The sequence below is a fragment of the Cricetulus griseus genome, chromosome 3 (assembly GCF_003668045.3).
Source record: "Cricetulus griseus strain 17A/GY chromosome 3, alternate assembly CriGri-PICRH-1.0, whole genome shotgun sequence".
NCBI classification, from domain to species: domain Eukaryota; kingdom Metazoa; phylum Chordata; class Mammalia; order Rodentia; family Cricetidae; genus Cricetulus; species Cricetulus griseus.
Window position 1 is genome coordinate 55,701,662 of NC_048596.1, and position 18,593 is coordinate 55,720,254.

The window sequence follows — 18,593 nt, forward strand, 5'->3', positions numbered from 1 at the left end:
ATCAACAATGTTCTGGGATAACTTGGATATGACAAATCTGATTGCTTTTGACCATGTTGGAGCCAATAAAAACAACAGGCTTCGAGTTCTGCTTTCTCCAAAGAAATGCCTTCTGCCACTTCCCTGTAATCTGGGCACTCAGGAGGAGAAAGTAGGACATTATGGATTTTGAAGTTAGCCTGCCTGTGTCTCCGGACTCTGTCTGTCTCACAAACAATCAGACAAATCATTGTGTTGGAGTGGCAGAGGTGGCTCTAGTATCATGTAGCTGAGATTGCTGATCCTATCCACTGTCTCTGCCTTCTAGTGCTGGGATTACAGGTGCGCCTGCTTACCTTGCCTCCGTTGGCCTTTATGTTGGAAAAAGTTGTTAATGACTAACTTTGGCTGTAGAAAGATTGTAGGGACTGTTTTAGTACTACAAGAAGATTTTTGGTTAGTCACTGCAACAACCTTTTTTTGTTTTTTCAGACAGGATTTCATGGTGTTGTGTGTGCAGACCAGGCCACCCTTAAAACTGAGAGATCCTCCTGTCTCCACCTCCTGAGTGCTAGGATTAAAGGTGTGCACCACCACCTCCCAGCAGCTGCAACAGTCTTAAATGAGGCAGGTCTCATTGTTGCATAGCATAGCAGGGTAGGTGACACATGGCTCTTGAGGACTTCAAATTGAAAAGTCCAAATTTTATGTGCTATAGGTGTAAAATATACATTGAATTTCCACAGGCTTTTCACTCAATTTTTGTATGTGCATGTGTGGTTGAGTAAGGACAACTTGGGTGTCACTCCTCAGGTAGCACCTTGTTTTGGAAGAGCATCTCTTGCTGCTCTGATTCTTGTGGATTAGGCTAGGTTGGCTGGCTGGCAAGCCCTATGGGTTCATTTTTCCTGGCCTCTCAGTGCTGGGATTATAAGAATGTACAACTGGGCTCTTTTACTTGGGTTCTGTTTATCCAACTCAGGTCTTCATGTTTGTATAGCAAGCAAACTTTATTGATTGACCTGTCCCCCCAGCCCTCTCTTACCTTTCTGATGTGCTGCTAAAAACTTTATACTTAGATGTGGCTCACATGGTGTTTGCATTAAGTAAGTGTCCCTTGGAATCTCGGAGCCTCCTGGGAGGGTTGAAAGGAGACTTGGTATATACAGGAATGAGTTTGAAATTGGGGCAGTGTGTTCCATGCTTTTGAATACATATGTAAGAGTGTGTTTAATTGGTGTTTTAAAATATTTCCTTCATAACACTCTTTAAATAATATTAAAAGTTTCAGACACATTTTGTTTGCTGAGGCTTTTCCCATGTGTTACTTGGACAGAAGCAGCTGCTCCTATTTCTGTACTGTTTGTTGTGCTCCACATGTTTAGGTAACTACAACCACTGATGTGGGAGTTGTCCTGGCAATGTTTACTGCAGGCCTGGTGTTTTTGCTTTGGTGCTCCCACTGGACTTGGAATTGTGTGGGGCTAGTTCTGAAATGATACTGATTTGTCTGGGCTAGCATGTTACTGTGTTGTAGGCAGAGTTTTCCTGTGCTTTCTGCATTCCCAAAAGCTTTATATTAATTGTAAGTGGGCTGCCAGTAGCTCAGGCTTATTACTAACCAGCTCTTACAACTTAACTTAACCCATTTCTGTGTGCTGTCCGTGGCATTTACCTCTCCAGCATGTCTTGTTTACTCTCTGACTGGCTGGTGACCTCTCTGCATTTCTCCCTTCTTCCCAGAATTCTCCTAGTCTGGTTCTCCTGCCCAATCTTTCCTGCCTAGCTATAGGTAGTCAGCTCTTTATTAACCAATGAGAGTAAGGCATATTTACAGTGTACAAAGATGGTTCCACAGCACTGTGTATTCTCATAGAACCTTGTGCCTCAGGGCTTCTTTTAATGCTTCACTGTTGGCTGTCTGAAATCCCTTAACCATCTTGAGTTGTTTTTGGAATCTTTGAGCGTTTGTTTGTTGTTGTTGTTGTTTTGTTTTGTTTTGCCTTGTCCCCAGCCAGTCTTGGGCATAGCTGTCACACAGGGCATGGACTGAACCCACTTCTTTCTGCAGAGAGGAGTGCTTGGTTGAAACAGAGCTCTTTGAATGATGATGTGGTTGTGAATTTTATGCTGTTACAGTTCTTGTTATTCCTGCAGTGCACAGTTCATTCTAGGGCAACCATCATCAGTTTCTCTTTTCAGAGAAACCAGTAGCTTCTGGTATTATATCTTTTCAGCATTTGGTGTCATTGTTTAGGAAGTCATATGGCATGTTGTTCCTGTGCCCTTTTGGGACTGAGAACACAGTCCCATGTTTTTGTTAATATACTTTTCATGGTTATATAATCAAACATGTTTACTACAGTTTTTGGACATATAGGCTAAATTGATCCTTAGTTGTTCTGTTGAATAACAATTGATTAGCACTAGCTTACGTTCATGGCATCAGATAGATAATGCAGAGTCTCAGGCTCAGCAGTTCTCTCCCGAATCAGGAATCAGGATGCATTTTAACAAGATTCCCAGGTGACTCCTTGCCCATGAAAGCTTGAGGAACACTGCTCTAAACTCCCAGGTGTCATTTTGGCATGATACCGAATAGTAGCTTCTGTTTGCAGTAGGTTGCAGCTGCTTCAACCCCACCCCACCCCCAATCAGTTAATATAGTGAGCTGCTTAAAGTGCTGAGATGAGGTCTCAGGACTGCAAACCCCAGAAGCCCTGCAGCTGGCAATAGAATCCAGGGCTCTATGGATAGATACTTGCTTGCACTGAAGAGGTTCCAAAGGTGTTCTAGTTAGAAATACTGCTGCTGTGACAAAACACCATGACCAAAAAACAAGGAGGAAAGGGTTTGTTTTATTTGCCTTATATCTCATATCGCTGCTTATCATCAGAGGAAACCAGGGCAGGAACCTGGAGTCAGGAACTGATGCTGAGGGTTTGAGGGATCCTGCTTACCAGCCTGCTTATGGACTCTAGGACCACATCTCAGGGATATCACCCACAATGGGTTGTGTGTGTTCCCGCCCACCCCCCATCAATTACTGAGAAAATGCCTTACAGCTAGGTCTTATGGGGACATTTTCTCAATTGAAGTTCCCTCCTTTCAGATAAATCTGGTTTGTATATCAGGTTGACATAAAACTTGACAGCACAAAGGGTAATATTGTTACTTGATGGAAGTAACTGCACCATGCTGAAGTTCCTTGGATGTGCTGGTGTTCTGTGAACAGGATCTTGATAGGTTCTACAGACAGACTAGTGAGTGTTTTTAGCACACCTCTTGCAGATAGTTTCTCACACCTGCCTAAAGCAAAGGAGCATCCTTCTTGCAAACACTGTCAGTGCTGGCACACTTTGAAATGAAGGGCTCATGTCTGAGATTGCCTTCCAGAGCCAACTTGGTAGTATCAAACTAGTGTAACAATCCAAATGGATCTGTAATTGAAAGCTTCGCTTGGAGGTGAATAGGTTTATTCCAGAGATGATAGGTCCTTTGGCCCTATTTTGTGTATATAGACAGCAGTATTTACTGTGGGATGATGACTACTGTGAGGTCAGGTGATTCCCTGATGTCCTGCTTGCTTAAAATATCTATCACTTGCATGGGAAAAAAACATTTTCGAACTTCTTGGTCCAATTTGTAAAAAGAAGCCCAGGATCTTGGTAAAGGGAGGTATCCTGGTCTCTCACCAAACCTGTCACATTGCTGGCCAGCTTCCCAGGGGAGATTGAATTCCTGCTTATCCAGAAGTTAAGTGTCACTCGGCTGAAGTGTGAATTTTAAATATATTTATGTGTACTGCAAATACTTGTTAGATTTAGGCATGATGGTGCGAATGTATAACCCTAGGATTTTTAAGGCAGAAGCATGAGGATCAGTTGAAGGCCAGCTTCAGCAATATAGTGATTTTGAGGCCACTTTGGGCTTTATGAGACTCTGTGCTAACCCTATTCTCTCTATCCCATCCCCAGTATTTTTTTTTGCTTTTATTGTTGTTAATTTGATTCATTTGTTTTGTTTTGTTTTTTTCAAATCTTAGCTTATTGTTAGTTTTTAAGACAAGATTCTGCTATGTAGCCCAGGCTAGTCTTGTGAGCTTAGATTCTTTTAACCTCATCTTCCTAAGTGGTGAGATTATAGTCTCAAGCTCCCATGCCTAACTGGAATAGTTACATTTTAATTTTTTCCTAATTTTTTGGGAGGCGAGGTCTCTGACCAGCTGGGAATTTGTTCTGTAGATCAGGCAGACCTCAAATTCACAGAACTCTCCCCACTTTTTTCCCAAATGCTGGAATTAAAGGCATTTACCCACCATAACCAGCTAGAATAGTTCTATTTAAAAATATATATATTTATTTTTATTCTATGTGTATTGGCTTTTTTGCCTACCTGTATGTCTGTGTGAGGGTGTAAGATCTGGGAGTTATATAGACAGTTGTGAGCTGCCATGTGGATTTGAACCCAGTTTCTCTGGAAGAGCAGTCAGTGCTGTCAACCTCTGAACCATCTCTCCAGCCCAAATAGGCAATATTTTCTCTTTTTTAAGACTACATTTTACCTGAGGAAGGACAGTTGAACTTTGTATTTATTTGTTTGTTTGTTTTCCAGACAGGGTTTCTCTGTGTAGCCTTGGCTGTCCTGTAACTCACTCTGTAGACCAGGCTGGCCTAGAACTCATAGAGATCCCAGTGCTGGAATTAAAGGCATGTGCCACCCCTCCCATCCCATAATTGTTATTTTGTATCTAGCTTTTTTTTTTTTTTTTTAAACTTCAAAGAGCACCAACCCAGGGGCCACTGTTTTCCAGTGCCCATTGTATCCTGTTAGCTTGCTGCTGGACTACACAGAGAAACAGGTTGTGTTTGCTATGAGAGTTTACTGTGGCTAGGTATTGGTATTGAGTTAGTGGCATTCACAATAAAGAAAATTCACTGTGGGATTTCTGTACTACCCAGTGTGGTGGTGAAGGAATCAATCATTTTACAATAAATGCTAAAAAATTGTCTTTTCTCAGTGTTAAAGTTCATATTTAAAATACCTTGTATTTTAGATAAATACTTCAAAACACAGGTTTGAGTTAGACAACAGGATTAGAAAGCCTGGGCTGTAGTTGTAGTTTTTAATGTCTTGACTCTCTGGAGGCCTGTCACCCAGCTCCGAAATAAATACATGGGATCTTATTCTTACTTATGAATGGCTGGCCTTCTCTTGGCTTGTTTCTAGTCAGCTTTTCTTAACTTAAATTATCCTGTCTACCTTTTGCTTCTGGGCTTCTACCTTTTTCTGTTTCTGTGTATCTTTTCTTATTTCATGTCTGGCTGTGTGACTGGTCCCCAGCTGTCATCCTTCTCTGAAGGAGTAGTTTCTGTCTCACCAGGTCCCACAGTCCTTTAGTTAATTAACACACAATCTTATATTAATTATGAACTGTTTGGCCGATGGCTTAGATGACTAGCTAGCTCCCTTTTAATTATTAACCCAAAACTATTAATCTATGGATTTCCACATGGCCTTATCTTAGCAGAGAATGTCCAGGCATCCTACCTTCCTAGTAGCTACATGGAGTCTCTCTGTCCACACTCTGTGTTCCTCTTCCCAGCATGCGTAGTCTGGTTGCCTCCTGTATACTTACTGCCTGGGTACTGGCCAATCAGCATTTATTCATCAACCAATAAGAGGAACATTTATTCACAGCACACAAAAGCACATCCCCTATCACTCCTCTCCTCCTTTTCTTGCTCCTCTCTTTTTGTCCTATTTGTTTTCTCTGCCTGGCAACCCCTCCTATCCCTCTCCTGCCTAGTTATTGGCCATTCAGCTCTTTATTAGACCTAAGGGTATTTTAGGCAGGTAAAGTAACACAGCTTCACAGTGAGTGTTAAACACAACATAAAAGAATGCAACACATCTTTGCACCATTAAACAAATATTCCACAGTGCAGATGAATGTGTAATACATCTTCAACTAATAGTCTACAACACTGAGCCAGTAGGAAGGCCATTCTGCTATACACATAGACCTGTTGGACACTGACTATCACTGGGCATATTGTTTTGAGTGGATTTTAAAAGCTTGGGCAAGGCATAGGTCTCTAGATAGCTTTCTTGTGTCAATTTGAAACTCAAATATTGTTTGTTTGTTTGTTTTTAAAGATTTGTTTATTAACCACTGAGCCATCTCTCCAGCCCTTTTATTTATTTATTTATTTATTTTAAAAAACATTTCCATCATCTTTTAGGACCGTTTTGGTTATTAGCAACTAGCTAAATGTAACGGGCAGTATGTAGGTTTTCTGATCAATTGCACAGTATAGCAAAGTTTCTCATCTACCTAATACCTACCTGTGTGTGCAGTTGGATGCCATTCCATGCATGGGGTGTACCCAGAAGAGCATAGCAAGCTAGCTGCACAGCTGCAGCAGGGCAGGTTGTAGCCTTAGTAGACAATGCCTGGAAGAATTCAGGAGGTAAGAGAACACAACTGCAGGAGGAACTCCTTATATAGGTCGGAAGACACTGTGCTTTCTGTGAATGGCCAGATAGTAAATAGTTTAGATTTTGTGGGCCACAGATAAGCTCTGTCACATTCCTTTCTCCAGCTCAAACCTAACGCAATAAAAAAAAATGTCAAAACCATTCTTAATAGGCAGATGGGTTGGGTGGGGTGGGGTGTGTTTGCCAACCCTAGTTCTTATTTCATCTTGACTAATCAGTCTTTTTGCAAATCCTGTATTTGACAGATTTCCTGCATAAGAATAAGATTTGGGCAGTTTCTCGTAGAGAAACTTGATTCATAATTGAGAGCTGTAGCTGCAGTTTGTAGGCATCTATAGTGTTTACTCTGATTTTCTTCTGATAGGATCTTGGGCAGCCCAGTAGGACCTTGAATCTTTCCGTAACTCTGGAGTAGTGAGGCTGTAAAAAAAATACCGTTTAAAAAACAGTTGCGATTTTTAAAAGATTTCACAAATAAATGAGTAGCTGCTATTTTAGTAGAAGATTGTAGATAACACTGATGATGTGACTTTGTGCCCCTAAACAAGAGACAGCCTTTCCCCTTTCTGTTCAGGAATTAAAAAAGAAAAACTGCTCTTGTTTCCTTTCCTTTTTTGACTTTATCTTCTGGTACTGTTTGTGCTTGTCAACTGATTAGGATAAAATGACATGGGTTTTGTTTTGTTATTGGCCATTTCCCCCAATCTGAAAACTAAAGCAAATGTATGTCTTAATTAAGGTTTCCCACTACTGACTTTTCTGGACTGGTTTTTTGTTGCTATCTTTGCCTTGACTTCCTAATCAGAGATAGCTCGGCATTGTATTTAAATTTGGCAGCTGCTTAAATACCTTCTGCTGACTGCCAGGGGTCTTCTATAGGTCTCTTCTTGTCTCCCATCATAGAGAAGAAGGTCACTTGCTTGTGTGTTTTAGGAGTTGCATTTCTCTAGTTTTATCATTTATCATTTATGTCGTGTACATAGGAAAAGGCTGTGCTGCACTGGAAACCTCTGTTTTGTTTCTTCTCAGTGGAGATGTATCGTTGGTCTTTATGTCTGTGTGTCATCCCCCACCCCTCTCAAGTGAGGTGTGTGAATCTGGGTCATGTGCACTGAACAGCTGCTGTTTGTCCTTCCTTGGCTCTCAGTCTTCTTGCTGCTCAAGATTGTGAACAGATTGTCATGTGTCCTTGAGAGCATGTAAAAGCACTATAAACAGAGGCGATGACTTTGGTAACACTTGATACTTGACAGTATTGCTTTCTGATACTTGTTCCCTAAAAATGCTTGAACTTTCTTAAAGAGATTGCATGCTGGGCAGTCAGGCTCAGTGCTGAGCATCTGTTACGTGAAGTGGAAACTCCTAAAGAATCTACTGTGCACAGCGTGCTTTTTAGCTTCTTATCCTTGGATCAGTTACTGTGGCTTAAGAATGTGAGTAAAGTTTGCCTCTGTAATTTTTCTATTTGTATTTTTATTTTATTATTTGATTTTAATTTTTCTAGACAAGATTTCTCTATGTGGCTCTGGCTGCCCTGGAGCTCACTTTGTAGACCAGGCTGGCCTCAAACTCAGAGATCTGTCTGCCTCTGTCTCCTTAGTGCTGGGATTAAAGATGTATGTCACCATGCCTAGCTAATTTTTCTACTTTAAAAGAAATATTTTGAGGTAAATGTTCAGGAGAGCTTCAGGTATGGGTGAATTTAGCAACACATAACTAAGATCTGCCTTACATAGATAGGACCTTCTTTTCCTTTCCCGTTTGCTTGTAAGAACACGTAGATATTGGTGAGCTTTTCTGGTGGTAGTCCTAAGAGGATGCACTTTGCTGGGTGGGTATCAAAGCTGTAGCTGATGGAGAGCTTTTGTTTGGGAACATTCAACCTTGTGCCTCACCACTCTCAATGAAGTCTCTGCCAGTGCTTCTGAGGCTAGCCGACTTTGAGTGGTTCTGTTGCTGCTGACAAATGTGCTGAATGACAGTATCTTGTTATTACCTACTGACTAGAAGTGGCCTTTGAGACCTCTGTCACATTCCATGTGTAACAAATGCCTTTGGCTCTGTGACTTGAAGAACAAGCATTTCATGGTTGTGGGCATGGAGACCAAGTTGAAGAAAGACTATAAGTAAAATGCTGTGAGAGGTTGACTATCAGTTGTTTCTCATAGTGACTTTAGGATAGTAAGATTGTCCAATTCTTCAATAATTAAATTCTAAAGTTTAATTCTTTCTTGCATTTTATGACTTTTAGCTACTAATGAACTCACCAGCTGGTGTACAGTGGGTCTTCACTCCTTGTAATAAGGAGAGTCTGCTAGGCTTCATTAATTGTTAGTTGTTGCTGAAGATGGTGGTTCTATGAAAATGTATTCTTCATTCTTCAAAAGAGATGCTTTCTGCCTTTTTCACGTTTTTGTTGTTGTTTTTTGAGACAGTTTTGCTGTGCTAGCCCAGATGGACACAAGCATGTAATAATTTTATTACAACTTGCCAAGTGCTAGAATTTTAGGCATGAATATTTTTGCTTAAAAAATTTTAAAATTAATAGGCAGCATGCTTACGTAGGTCAGAAGACAACTTAGAAAAACTGGTTCTTTCCACCCCGTGAGTCTTGGGGGACCTGCTGTGCCACCTTGCCCTCCCTTAACATTGTGTTTGTTATACAGGGTTTTTCTGTATAGACCTGGTTGTCCTGAAACTCCCTCTGTAGACCAGGCTTGTTTTGTTTTTTTTTAGATAGGGCCTCTTTATGTAATCCCTGTTGATAGCTGTGTAGACCATGCTAGTTTTGAACACACAGCCTCTGCCTCTGGAGTGATAGGATCAAAAGTGCAGGCCATCATACCTAGCTAACATTAAATTCTCAAAGTATGGATGAATTCTTTTCTTGTTAGGTTTTTTGTGGCAGTGTCTTGCTGTGTGATCATCCCGCCTCACTAGAATTATGGGTTCTTGCCAGCTTGGTTTGGATGGGTTGCTTTTGCGGGTTAAAAATCATTTTAAGCTTTTTTGTTTAGCCTTTTCAGCATTTTAACCAGTTAAAAATATTTTCTGGCACGGAGAGAGAGCTCACAGGTTAAGAGCCCTTGCATCTAATTTCGAATCCCAGTACCTACTTGACAGCTCACAAATAATCCATAACTCCAGTTCTAAAGCATCCAATACCGTTTTCTGGCTTCTGTATGGCCATTCCATACAGGTCATGCACATAAAATAAAAATAAGTACCTTTTTTCTTCTCTCTTTCTCTCTCTCTCTCTCTCTCTCTCTCTCTCTCTCTCTCTCTCTTTCGAGACAGGGTTTCTCTGTGTAGCCTTGAAGCCTATCCTGGCACTCGCTCTGGAGACCAGGCTGGCCTCGAACTCAGAGATCCACCTGCCTCTGCCTCCCGAGTGCTGGAATTTAAGGGGTGCGCCACCAACGCCCTGCTAACATTTTTTAAAAAGTCTGTAGAAAGTCTAAAAAGAAAGCCAATAAATCTGTAAAAAAAGCTTTTCTGAGAAGGTGAGGAAAAATCTTGTTGGTGTTACTCATTAAGAAATCACTTTGTGCTGGGCAGTAGTGGTGTGTGCCTTTAATCCCAGATCTTGAGAGGCAGAGGCAGATGGATCCCTGTGAGTTCAAGGTTCACCTGATCTACAAAGCCAGTTCCAGGACAGCCAGGGCTGTTATAGAGGGAAACCCTGTCTGGGAAAACAATAACAGAAAGAAAAAAGAAACCATTTTGTAAACTGTGCTGGTAGAGGTACATACCTTTAATCCCAGCACTTGGGAGGTAAAGGGAGATAGATCTCTGTGAGTTCAAGGTTGGCCTGGTCTACAGAGCCAAGGTTACACAAAGATAACATGTCTCGAAAGAAAAAAAAAGGAAAAAGAAATCATTTTATAGGTTTATTATGAAACTGCTTTAATTTTATGTTAATGCCAAAGTGGCATTGTAGACCAAAACTAAACTGAAATTTGTTTTACAGAAAATTAATAAATCTAAAATTTTATGAACTACTTTCTGTTTCATTTAGACCAGCATGTTTTGGAAATTTGATCTTCACTCATCATCCCACATAGACACACTTCTAGAGAGAGAAGATGTAACACTGAAGGAGCTAATGGATGAGGAGGACGTCTTACAAGAGTGTAAAGCACAGAACCGCAAGCTCATAGAGTTTCTGTTAAAAGCAGAATGTCTCGAAGACTTAGTCTCATTCATTATAGAAGAGCCGCCTCAAGACATGGATGAGAAGATCAGATACAAGTAAGAAAATGGCATCTTTGCCTTAGGCTGGAGTAGAAAATGATTACTCTTGTTGTCTAAGAATTCCCTAGAGCCACTGTAGCCATATTCAGGTTGAGATGGTCAAGAGCTGCAGGTTTAATAGGGCATACAGTCCATTTTAGAGCCAACTCTAGTGAATCACTGGCATGTCAGTTGTCAATCTCAGCCAGAATACAACATGCTTTATAAGTGACAAGCCAACTTCTCATATTAGTAAGACATTCACGTACCTTCTTCACTTTCCAGATAGGAAGCCAGAAGTCTCTGACTAACCAAGATTGCCTAGGGGCCTAGTAAGAGCTTGGGTTTGAAAAATATTGCTCATATAGTAAGGTCGCCTTCCATTGCCTGAGCATTAGGTGTGGGTCTCGGTGAATAGCAGTGAAGCTATATTTAATGAGAGAATGTCCTAATAAATAGAGTAGATTTATCTACTCATGGCTAGTTTAATTGAATCTGTGTACAAACAGCATGGCACAGTAAATGGGAGTCCTTTATTGCTGCCCCTTGCAACACTTTTTTTTTTTTTTTTTTTTTTTTTTTTTTTTTTTTTTTTTTTTTTTTTTTTTTGTGGTTTTTCGAGACAGGGTTTCTCTGTGTAGCTTTGTAGCCTATCCTGGCACTCGCTCTGGAGACCAGGCTGGCCTCGAACTCACAGAGATCCGCCTGCCTCTGCCTCCCGAGTGCCTTGTAACACTTCTTTACACACTTCGGGGAACGCCAAGCACTTCATGGACATTTTAATACTGGGGTTGCAGTTATTTCTCCATATCCAACATTGTTGAAGAAGTCAGCATCTCCCACACTGAAGATGAGCCCCTTCAGAAGTAAACGTATGTTGTGATTCATTAAATAGACAGTAGAGGAGAAGTAATCGTGATCTTACATGCTGGCCTTCCTGCCTCAGGATGACTTTATTCAGATGTATTTTCCTTTTTCTTCTGGGAGAAAATTATGCTGGTTATGGTGGTTTGGGTTCTCAAGGAGGCCCTTTTCTCTGCCTGCCCTTAAGATTGACACTTAGCTATCAGTGGAGACCACAGCGTTCAGTGGAGACTGGTTTCTTACAAAGGAAGAAAAGTATGTACAGCATAAAAATACTAGTGTGTTTCTGTTACCCTAAACACCTTCCTGTTTTGGAATTCCTGCCACAGTGAGCTAACATGTAAGTTAGATGGAGCTTGTCTAGGACAGAGGTGGAGATGGTGTGGTAATAGGTCCAGGATAATAGGCCTTTAGTTTTTTATTATTTATTTATTTATTTGGTTTTTTGAGACAAGGTTTCTCTGTGGCTTTAGAGGCTATCCTGGAACTAGCTCTTGTAGACCAGGCTGGTCTCAAACTCACAGAGAACCGCCTGCCCCTGCCTCCCGAGTGCTGGCATTAGACAATAGGCCTTTAAGCAAGCCACTTTGGAGTGGTATGACCCTGTCTTTATGGAAGCTGCAAGTAAACAAGTAGTTTCCCTTCTTAGGTCTGTCCTCATACTTGGATGGAGTTATTTGTTCTAATGCCATACTCCTTTTGAATTGCTTACTTACTGAAAGGAAAGGCCCCATGCAGGCTCTGCTGCTTGGATCTGAAAAAGCTTGGCAGTGATGCTGCTTGTTTGTGTTGCTACGCTGCCTTTGAAGCTCTAAGAGCAGGCGACCTCTCTCACACAGCCTCCTACATGCTGCCATTTGGAGGATGAGGACTTGAATTGGGTGGAACAATACTCTTATCTACTGTGCCTCTGGCCCAGCCAAAGCCACCATTAGTGTGAAATGTACCTTGGGTGACTTGAACACCTGTATTAGCATGGAGAGCCTTTTGGAAGGAGTCTGAAACTTTTTCAGGATTAAGATTGATTGTTACGGTCAGAGAGAGCCAGAGTAAGAAGTAAAACCATAGTTTGTCAGAGAAGAAAGCAGGCTGTTTGAGGTGCCTGGCGGGTATAGAGTAGAGACATGGAATGGCAGCAGGTGGATGGGTGCCATATGATGGCATGAAGCTGGCTGGAGTCACATGTGGAGCTGAAGGGAGGCAGGCTCAGAAACTGATGGAGGAGGCGATTAACTGGGTTAGGGTTCCACACAGGGACTGAGGAGTATCCAGGGCAAGAAGAAAACAAAGGCTGCCACCCAGAAAGCTGCTGAAGACTGGCTTCAAGGAGGAAAGAGACTATGGGAAACCCCAAGTTTGTAGTGTGATTGATTCAGGTCCTGAGAGCCTGGCTAAAATGGCTCAGAAAAAGATTGGAACATAAGCCAAGACATCTCTGTGAGGTTACTTTTAGCAATGAGAGAGCACATGGTAGCTGAAGGCACATCTGGAGTCAGGAGAGGTGTAGGTGTTTTATTAGTTTCCTAAATAAAAGAAATAATAATGGTCTTTGTGTACACTATCAGGAATGGTGCGGTAAAGAGGAAGCCATGTCAGCCAAAGGAGTGGTCTGTCTAGTAATGCCCTGTACTACAGTAGAGGGGAAGAATTAGTAAAACTTCTGCAGTTTATCCTAGAAACGGTGGTTCTCAACCTATGGGTCACGACCCCTTTGGAGGTTGAACAATGCTTTCACTAGGGTTTAAGACCATTGGAAAACACAGATATTTATCTTACAGTTTTTAACAGTAGCAAAATTACAGTTATGAAGTAGCAACAAAAATAATTTTATGGTGGGGGGTGGTCACCACAACATGAGGGACTATATTAAAGGGTCAAAGCATTAGGAAGGTTAAGAACCACTGTCCTAGAAAATACAGGGTAATACAAGTTGCTGACACACATTAACCACGTTTTCAATGCCAGCCCGTCATCATTGTGTTTCAAGCCTGCAAACTGAGGGAAAGGGACAATGCACCTTGGAAAGTGGATGAGGTAGGAAGTGATCCTAGTATGGATCCATAGCTGCAGATATAGCCATTGTGTGTTCCTGTCACTAGGCGGTGATTACAGTATAGAAGTCTGTTGTAGTATTGATGAATGCCTGTGTTACAGTGTTGGGTGACTAATAGAGCAGAACCTCCTAGAAAACAGTTGTTGGGTAGTGCAGTCTGTGTGCCCACACACATGCAGCTCTGCTTTCTTTTCTATCTTCCTCCTGCATTGGTTCTTTTGGGGACTCATGCTGTTTATCCAGTTTCATCCCAGACCCTTTCAGATGAAATGGTTACTACTTGCTTGCCTTGGATGTGTCACACACTCCAGCCCATAGTCTTTCCCTCTGTCATCTATCATGTAGTCACTGTGGCTGTTTTGTCTCCTGCTTGACTTGATCAGTCTTTGAACTTGCCATTCCTGTGACTAGCTGGGATTCTTCTCACTAGCTCCTGGCTGGCTGATAGAAGAATGTGTTAGAGCAGAGAAGGGAACCGTGGTCAGATCTAGTGTTGTCTGATGAGTCTCTATTAGTCTCTGTGACCATTGGAAAAGGACAAAAAGTAGCTGGTAGTTCAGAGCATGAAGAACATAGGTCTACTGCCTGGTTTTCAGAGTGGTTTGGCTGTCAGAGATAAACATGGTTGAGGTTGTAGGTTTTTCTAAGCTTGTGAGGAAATAAATATAGAGCAGATGTCAGCTGCTTCCTGTGGGTCTGTGGCCTACTGAGTGAGATCATAGTGAAGAATGAGAGCGGGCTGGTTGGTTTCTTGCCTGGCCCCAGCCTCCCAAGATCCTGGGAGGTTCTTGTGGAAAACATAGGTTTGTGTAATGCTCTACCTCCATCCCCAGTATTTCAGTACTGTTTGTCCATTCAGTATACCATGGTAGGTGTTCTCCTTAGATGGGATGGAGACTGAACATCTGATAGCTTATCAGAACTTTATCATACCACTGTAACCCACCTGAGCTGACCAGTGACCTGCCCATGTACCTGTAGTCATCACCACAGCTGTGTGTAATACAGTTTACTGGAAAGCAACAGTCCCTAACTTGTCTCTCAGAGTTTGCTACTTCTCTGTCTACATGGGCTATGATGACTGTCAGGACACTGTACCCTCACTGAGTCCTATGCATGCACTATAGTTGTGATGCAACAGAAAATGTATTTTATGAAAACTTGGTTTAAAGATAATTTTTTTAGACAAATTAGAAAATTCATTTTACCTTAAGAGGTTAAGAATGGTTTGAAGGTATTTTAATTCCTAGTAGATGATTTTGATATTTTGATGGAATTTAGGAGACCTTTCTGATGTGTGCTGTGCTTGATGTGATAAACTATTGCCATTAGATGATAATGCAATGTCCTGTTCTTCTAGGTATCCAAATATATCTTGTGAGTTGCTCACTTCTGATGTCTCCCAGATGAATGATAGACTGGGGGAAGATGAGTCCTTGCTATTGAAATTGTATAGCTTCCTCCTAAATGAGTCCCCCCTGAACCCACTACTCGCCAGTTTCTTCAGCAAGGTGCTAAGTATTCTTATCAGCAGAAAACCAGAACAGGTAAATACTGTTTTACAAAGGTAAGTATCTGGGCTGTGCATCCTTGAGGTGAGGGACTTTGCTGTAGTTTCTGCTTTTGCTTGAGGTCTAGTTTCAACAAGAGAATGTCTTTTAGGTCTTCAGTAGTGTAAGCAACCCTAGTTTAAATATTATGGAGTATTTTTCCTTTGACATACCTTTTGAAGGATTTGTTAGTACTCTTCGCATAATTTGATTTCTTTTCTGCACAAGTAATCAGAAGCATTTTTGTAAGGCCAGCAGTTTGAATATGAGTATATAGCTGATGACCCTCTAGATTTAACAGTTGCTTTGCTTTGTTGTTACCTGAAAATGAATCTGATTACTGCTTTGCACACAGTGAGTGGTCATTTATTTTACTTGGATATCTGGGTGCCGGGCCTGTAGCACTGGCTAAAGGTGCACACCTCACGGTTGCTACAGATACTCCCCTCGGCCCTTCTGTTTTTTTCTTCCCAGTTCAGATGTATGTGTAGAAATATCAGCAGTGGTTCACCAAATTTTGCCTTTGGGCCACTTTTTTTTTTTTTTTTCTTTTCTTTCTTTCTTTTCCCTTCCTCTTTTTAAAGCAATGCATGTTCTTGATTCCTACCCCTACTTTGTAGAATTAGATGGAATCTGACAGGGAGGGCATTTGGCACATCTTCCAGTTCACACTAATGTTTGCTGGAATTGGAGAATCATTGCCATAGTAGGAGTTGTGAAGGCCCAAGAGCTCACTTCCAAGAAACAGCTAGACCCACAGATGCTGAGTGCATCTGTTTTTCCATCTGCAAGCTAACAGATTATCAGTTGCAGCAAGCAAAGCTGATTGTGGTCAAGCTGGTGAGACTTGGCATTCTTCATGGTAGACAACAGTTTCCAGTTATTTGATCTTGCTATCAGTATATATGAAAGGAGTGAAACTATTGTTGACCCACTGTGTTCTGTGCTCTGCTACGGATGGGTCCATGTTTTACTTTAGAAGCATGCTGTTCTTTTTGTTCAAATAAAGTTATTATTTGACTATAGCAACCTTCCGAAGTGTGTTGGGAGATCTTTTGCCTTGGGTCACAGCCCCTGAGGCATGGTCTGAGTAGTATAAATTGTCTCCTTTTTTGCCTTTTTCACATAGAAATTAAAGTATCACTGGCAATTGTAGGTTGCAAGCCATCACATCATCCTGGCACAGTTAGTTCAGAGATGGCTACTTCCATTATTAAGACATGCTTCATTTTGTTTTTCTCCTCATATCTGTTATTGGGACTCTGGCTGATGAGCTGAGGTTTTGTGTTTATAAGATAAAGATTAAAATATGTGGAAGGCTTTCTGAGCCTTTACATGTTGACACTGAGGCTCACTTCTGTTACTTGTCTGGCAATGATGGTGTGTACCAGTTGAACCAGATGGGTGAAGAGTCCCATCACCTGGTTGCTTTTTGTTTTTCCAACTAGGATTCCTTGGATGATAATGAGGCTACAGCAGCATTGCTTGTATAGCTGCCAAAAAAGTCACACTTAAGAATTGTGTTTCCTGTTGCTTGATAGTGTTGGTTAAGACATAGGCACTGCTGGGATAACAGAAGTCCATATTTGTGTGGCTTTACCAGAAAGTAACTTTAGCTTCTAGAGCAGATTGTCTAACTGTTGACAGTGTTGAATGGTTTAGCCTTCAACAACAATGTCTATAAAGTACAGGCTGTATGGTCCTTACTGTAGTGTTCTCGGAACCAGCTAAGGTTTATGCATGTAGGCTCCAGGACCACTGTTTTCTGCTATGCATGGAATTGTGTAGTTTGGCCACGTGTAACTTACATAGGTCTCAGCTGTGAGTGGTATGACTGCCACTCCTTGAAGAGATGCTTATTTGGCATCATTTTTAGACAGTGTAATGATTCATTTTGAAATTACTTGTGATTTTAGTCCTACCTGTTCTGGCTGTTAAGCTTTTTTGTGCAGGTTAGTGGAAGGCCTATAACTCTTACAGCATGCAGATTTGAGTTTAAATTCTTGGGCAGCCACCTTTTAGTTTGAGGAGATACTTAATATGTCTGAGAGCTTAGGATTTACCATCTAGAACCTTCTAGGACTTAGTGAAATTTTGTGACAAAAACTGCCAATTTGGGGCCGGGCAGTGGTGGCACACGCCTTTAATCCCAGTACTCGGGAGGCAGAGGCAGAGTTCGAGGCCAGCCTGGTCTACAAGAGCTAGTTCCAGGACAGCCTCCAAAGCCACAGAAAAAACCCTGTCTTGGAAAACAAACAAACAAAACCAAAAAACTGCTGTTCTGTGAAGCTCTCCCAGGACGTGTGGTATGGTTTTAATGGATGCTGTGGGCCCATAGACAAAAAGAAGACAACATAGGGAAGTGCAGGACAGAACCATCATTTCTATTCCTAATTCATCCTGTATCAGCACAGCCCCCTCTTCTCAATTTCCTATTGTTAGTCACACATGTGGCAGTGCAACATAAGTCACCTCTGGACCAAGCAAGTTAACTAGTTAGAAACAGAAATATTAACTTTTAATCTCCCTCATTAGAATATTTTTAATATTCTGCATTTTAATGGGATTGTCTTATATGTGTAAATTATAAAGTAGTATTTTTTTAAGTTTTATTTTATGTGTATGGTTGTTTTCTCCAAATGTATTTGTACCATGTATATGCCTGGGGTCTACAGAGGCCAGAAAAGGATGTTGGATCCTCTGGAACTGGAGTCACAGGTGGTTGTGAGCTACCATGTGTTCTGGGAATTGAGATCCAGGTCTTCTGGAAGAGCAGCCAGTGCTATTAACTGCTGAGCCATCTCTAGCCCCAAGTAGTATATAATTTTTTTTCCCCCCATTTGTAGGTTTCTGGGTTTTTTTTTTTAATGCCTCTTTCTTGGCGTGAACAATGGCTTTGTTTGTATTGGGAATGCATGCTGATTTGAGAGATGATTTTATTTAAGGGTTTTGTATATTGTAATTGTCAGCCAGGCTCCCCATTTGCCATCTACTTGCTAATTCAGTGCCTGCCTGTCCTTAAGCTAACTGGTGTGATTTGGGGGAATGTTGATCATTCTATGTTGTATGCCTCAAGTTATGCATCTTTCAGTTTGATTTGTTTTCCTCTAGATTGTGGATTTCTTGAAAAAGAAGCGTGATTTTGTGGACCTCATTATAAAGCACATAGGAACTTCTGCTATCATGGATTTGTTGCTCAGGCTCTTGACATGTATTGAGCCTCCACAGCCCAGGCAAGATGTTCTGAATGTGAGTAGAGATATGAGCTGCTGGGCCTGGGGTTGGGGATACTGTTATGTGAGCCACTGGGCTCCTGTATATTGAGGAAATGCTACCAATTGAGGAGGCCTAGAGATGAGGCAGGGAGGAAGTTGTCCTAACACAGAAAAGATACCGATTTTTATCTGTTTTGA

General features: G+C 41.4%; 1 protein-coding gene across 14 annotated transcripts in view; it reads left to right on the forward strand.

Annotated features, from left to right (window-relative positions):
• The window catches only part of Ppp6r3 (protein phosphatase 6 regulatory subunit 3), a 115,355-nt gene that overhangs the window by 35,999 nt on the left and 60,763 nt on the right, over positions 1 to 18,593 (forward strand). For 13 of the 14 annotated variants that reach the window (XM_027408775.2, XM_027408777.2, XM_027408779.2 and 10 more), the window contains exons 3-5: positions 10,499 to 10,731; positions 14,991 to 15,177; positions 18,292 to 18,429. In XM_027408775.2, the coding sequence (XP_027264576.1) occupies positions 10,505 to 10,731; positions 14,991 to 15,177; positions 18,292 to 18,429 (552 nt within the window). In that variant the 5' untranslated portion in view covers positions 10,499 to 10,504. Of the gene's footprint in view, positions 1 to 508; positions 637 to 10,498; positions 10,732 to 14,990; positions 15,178 to 18,291; positions 18,430 to 18,593 lie in introns of those variants that run through there. The other variant, XM_027408773.2, reaches the window with a different exon arrangement.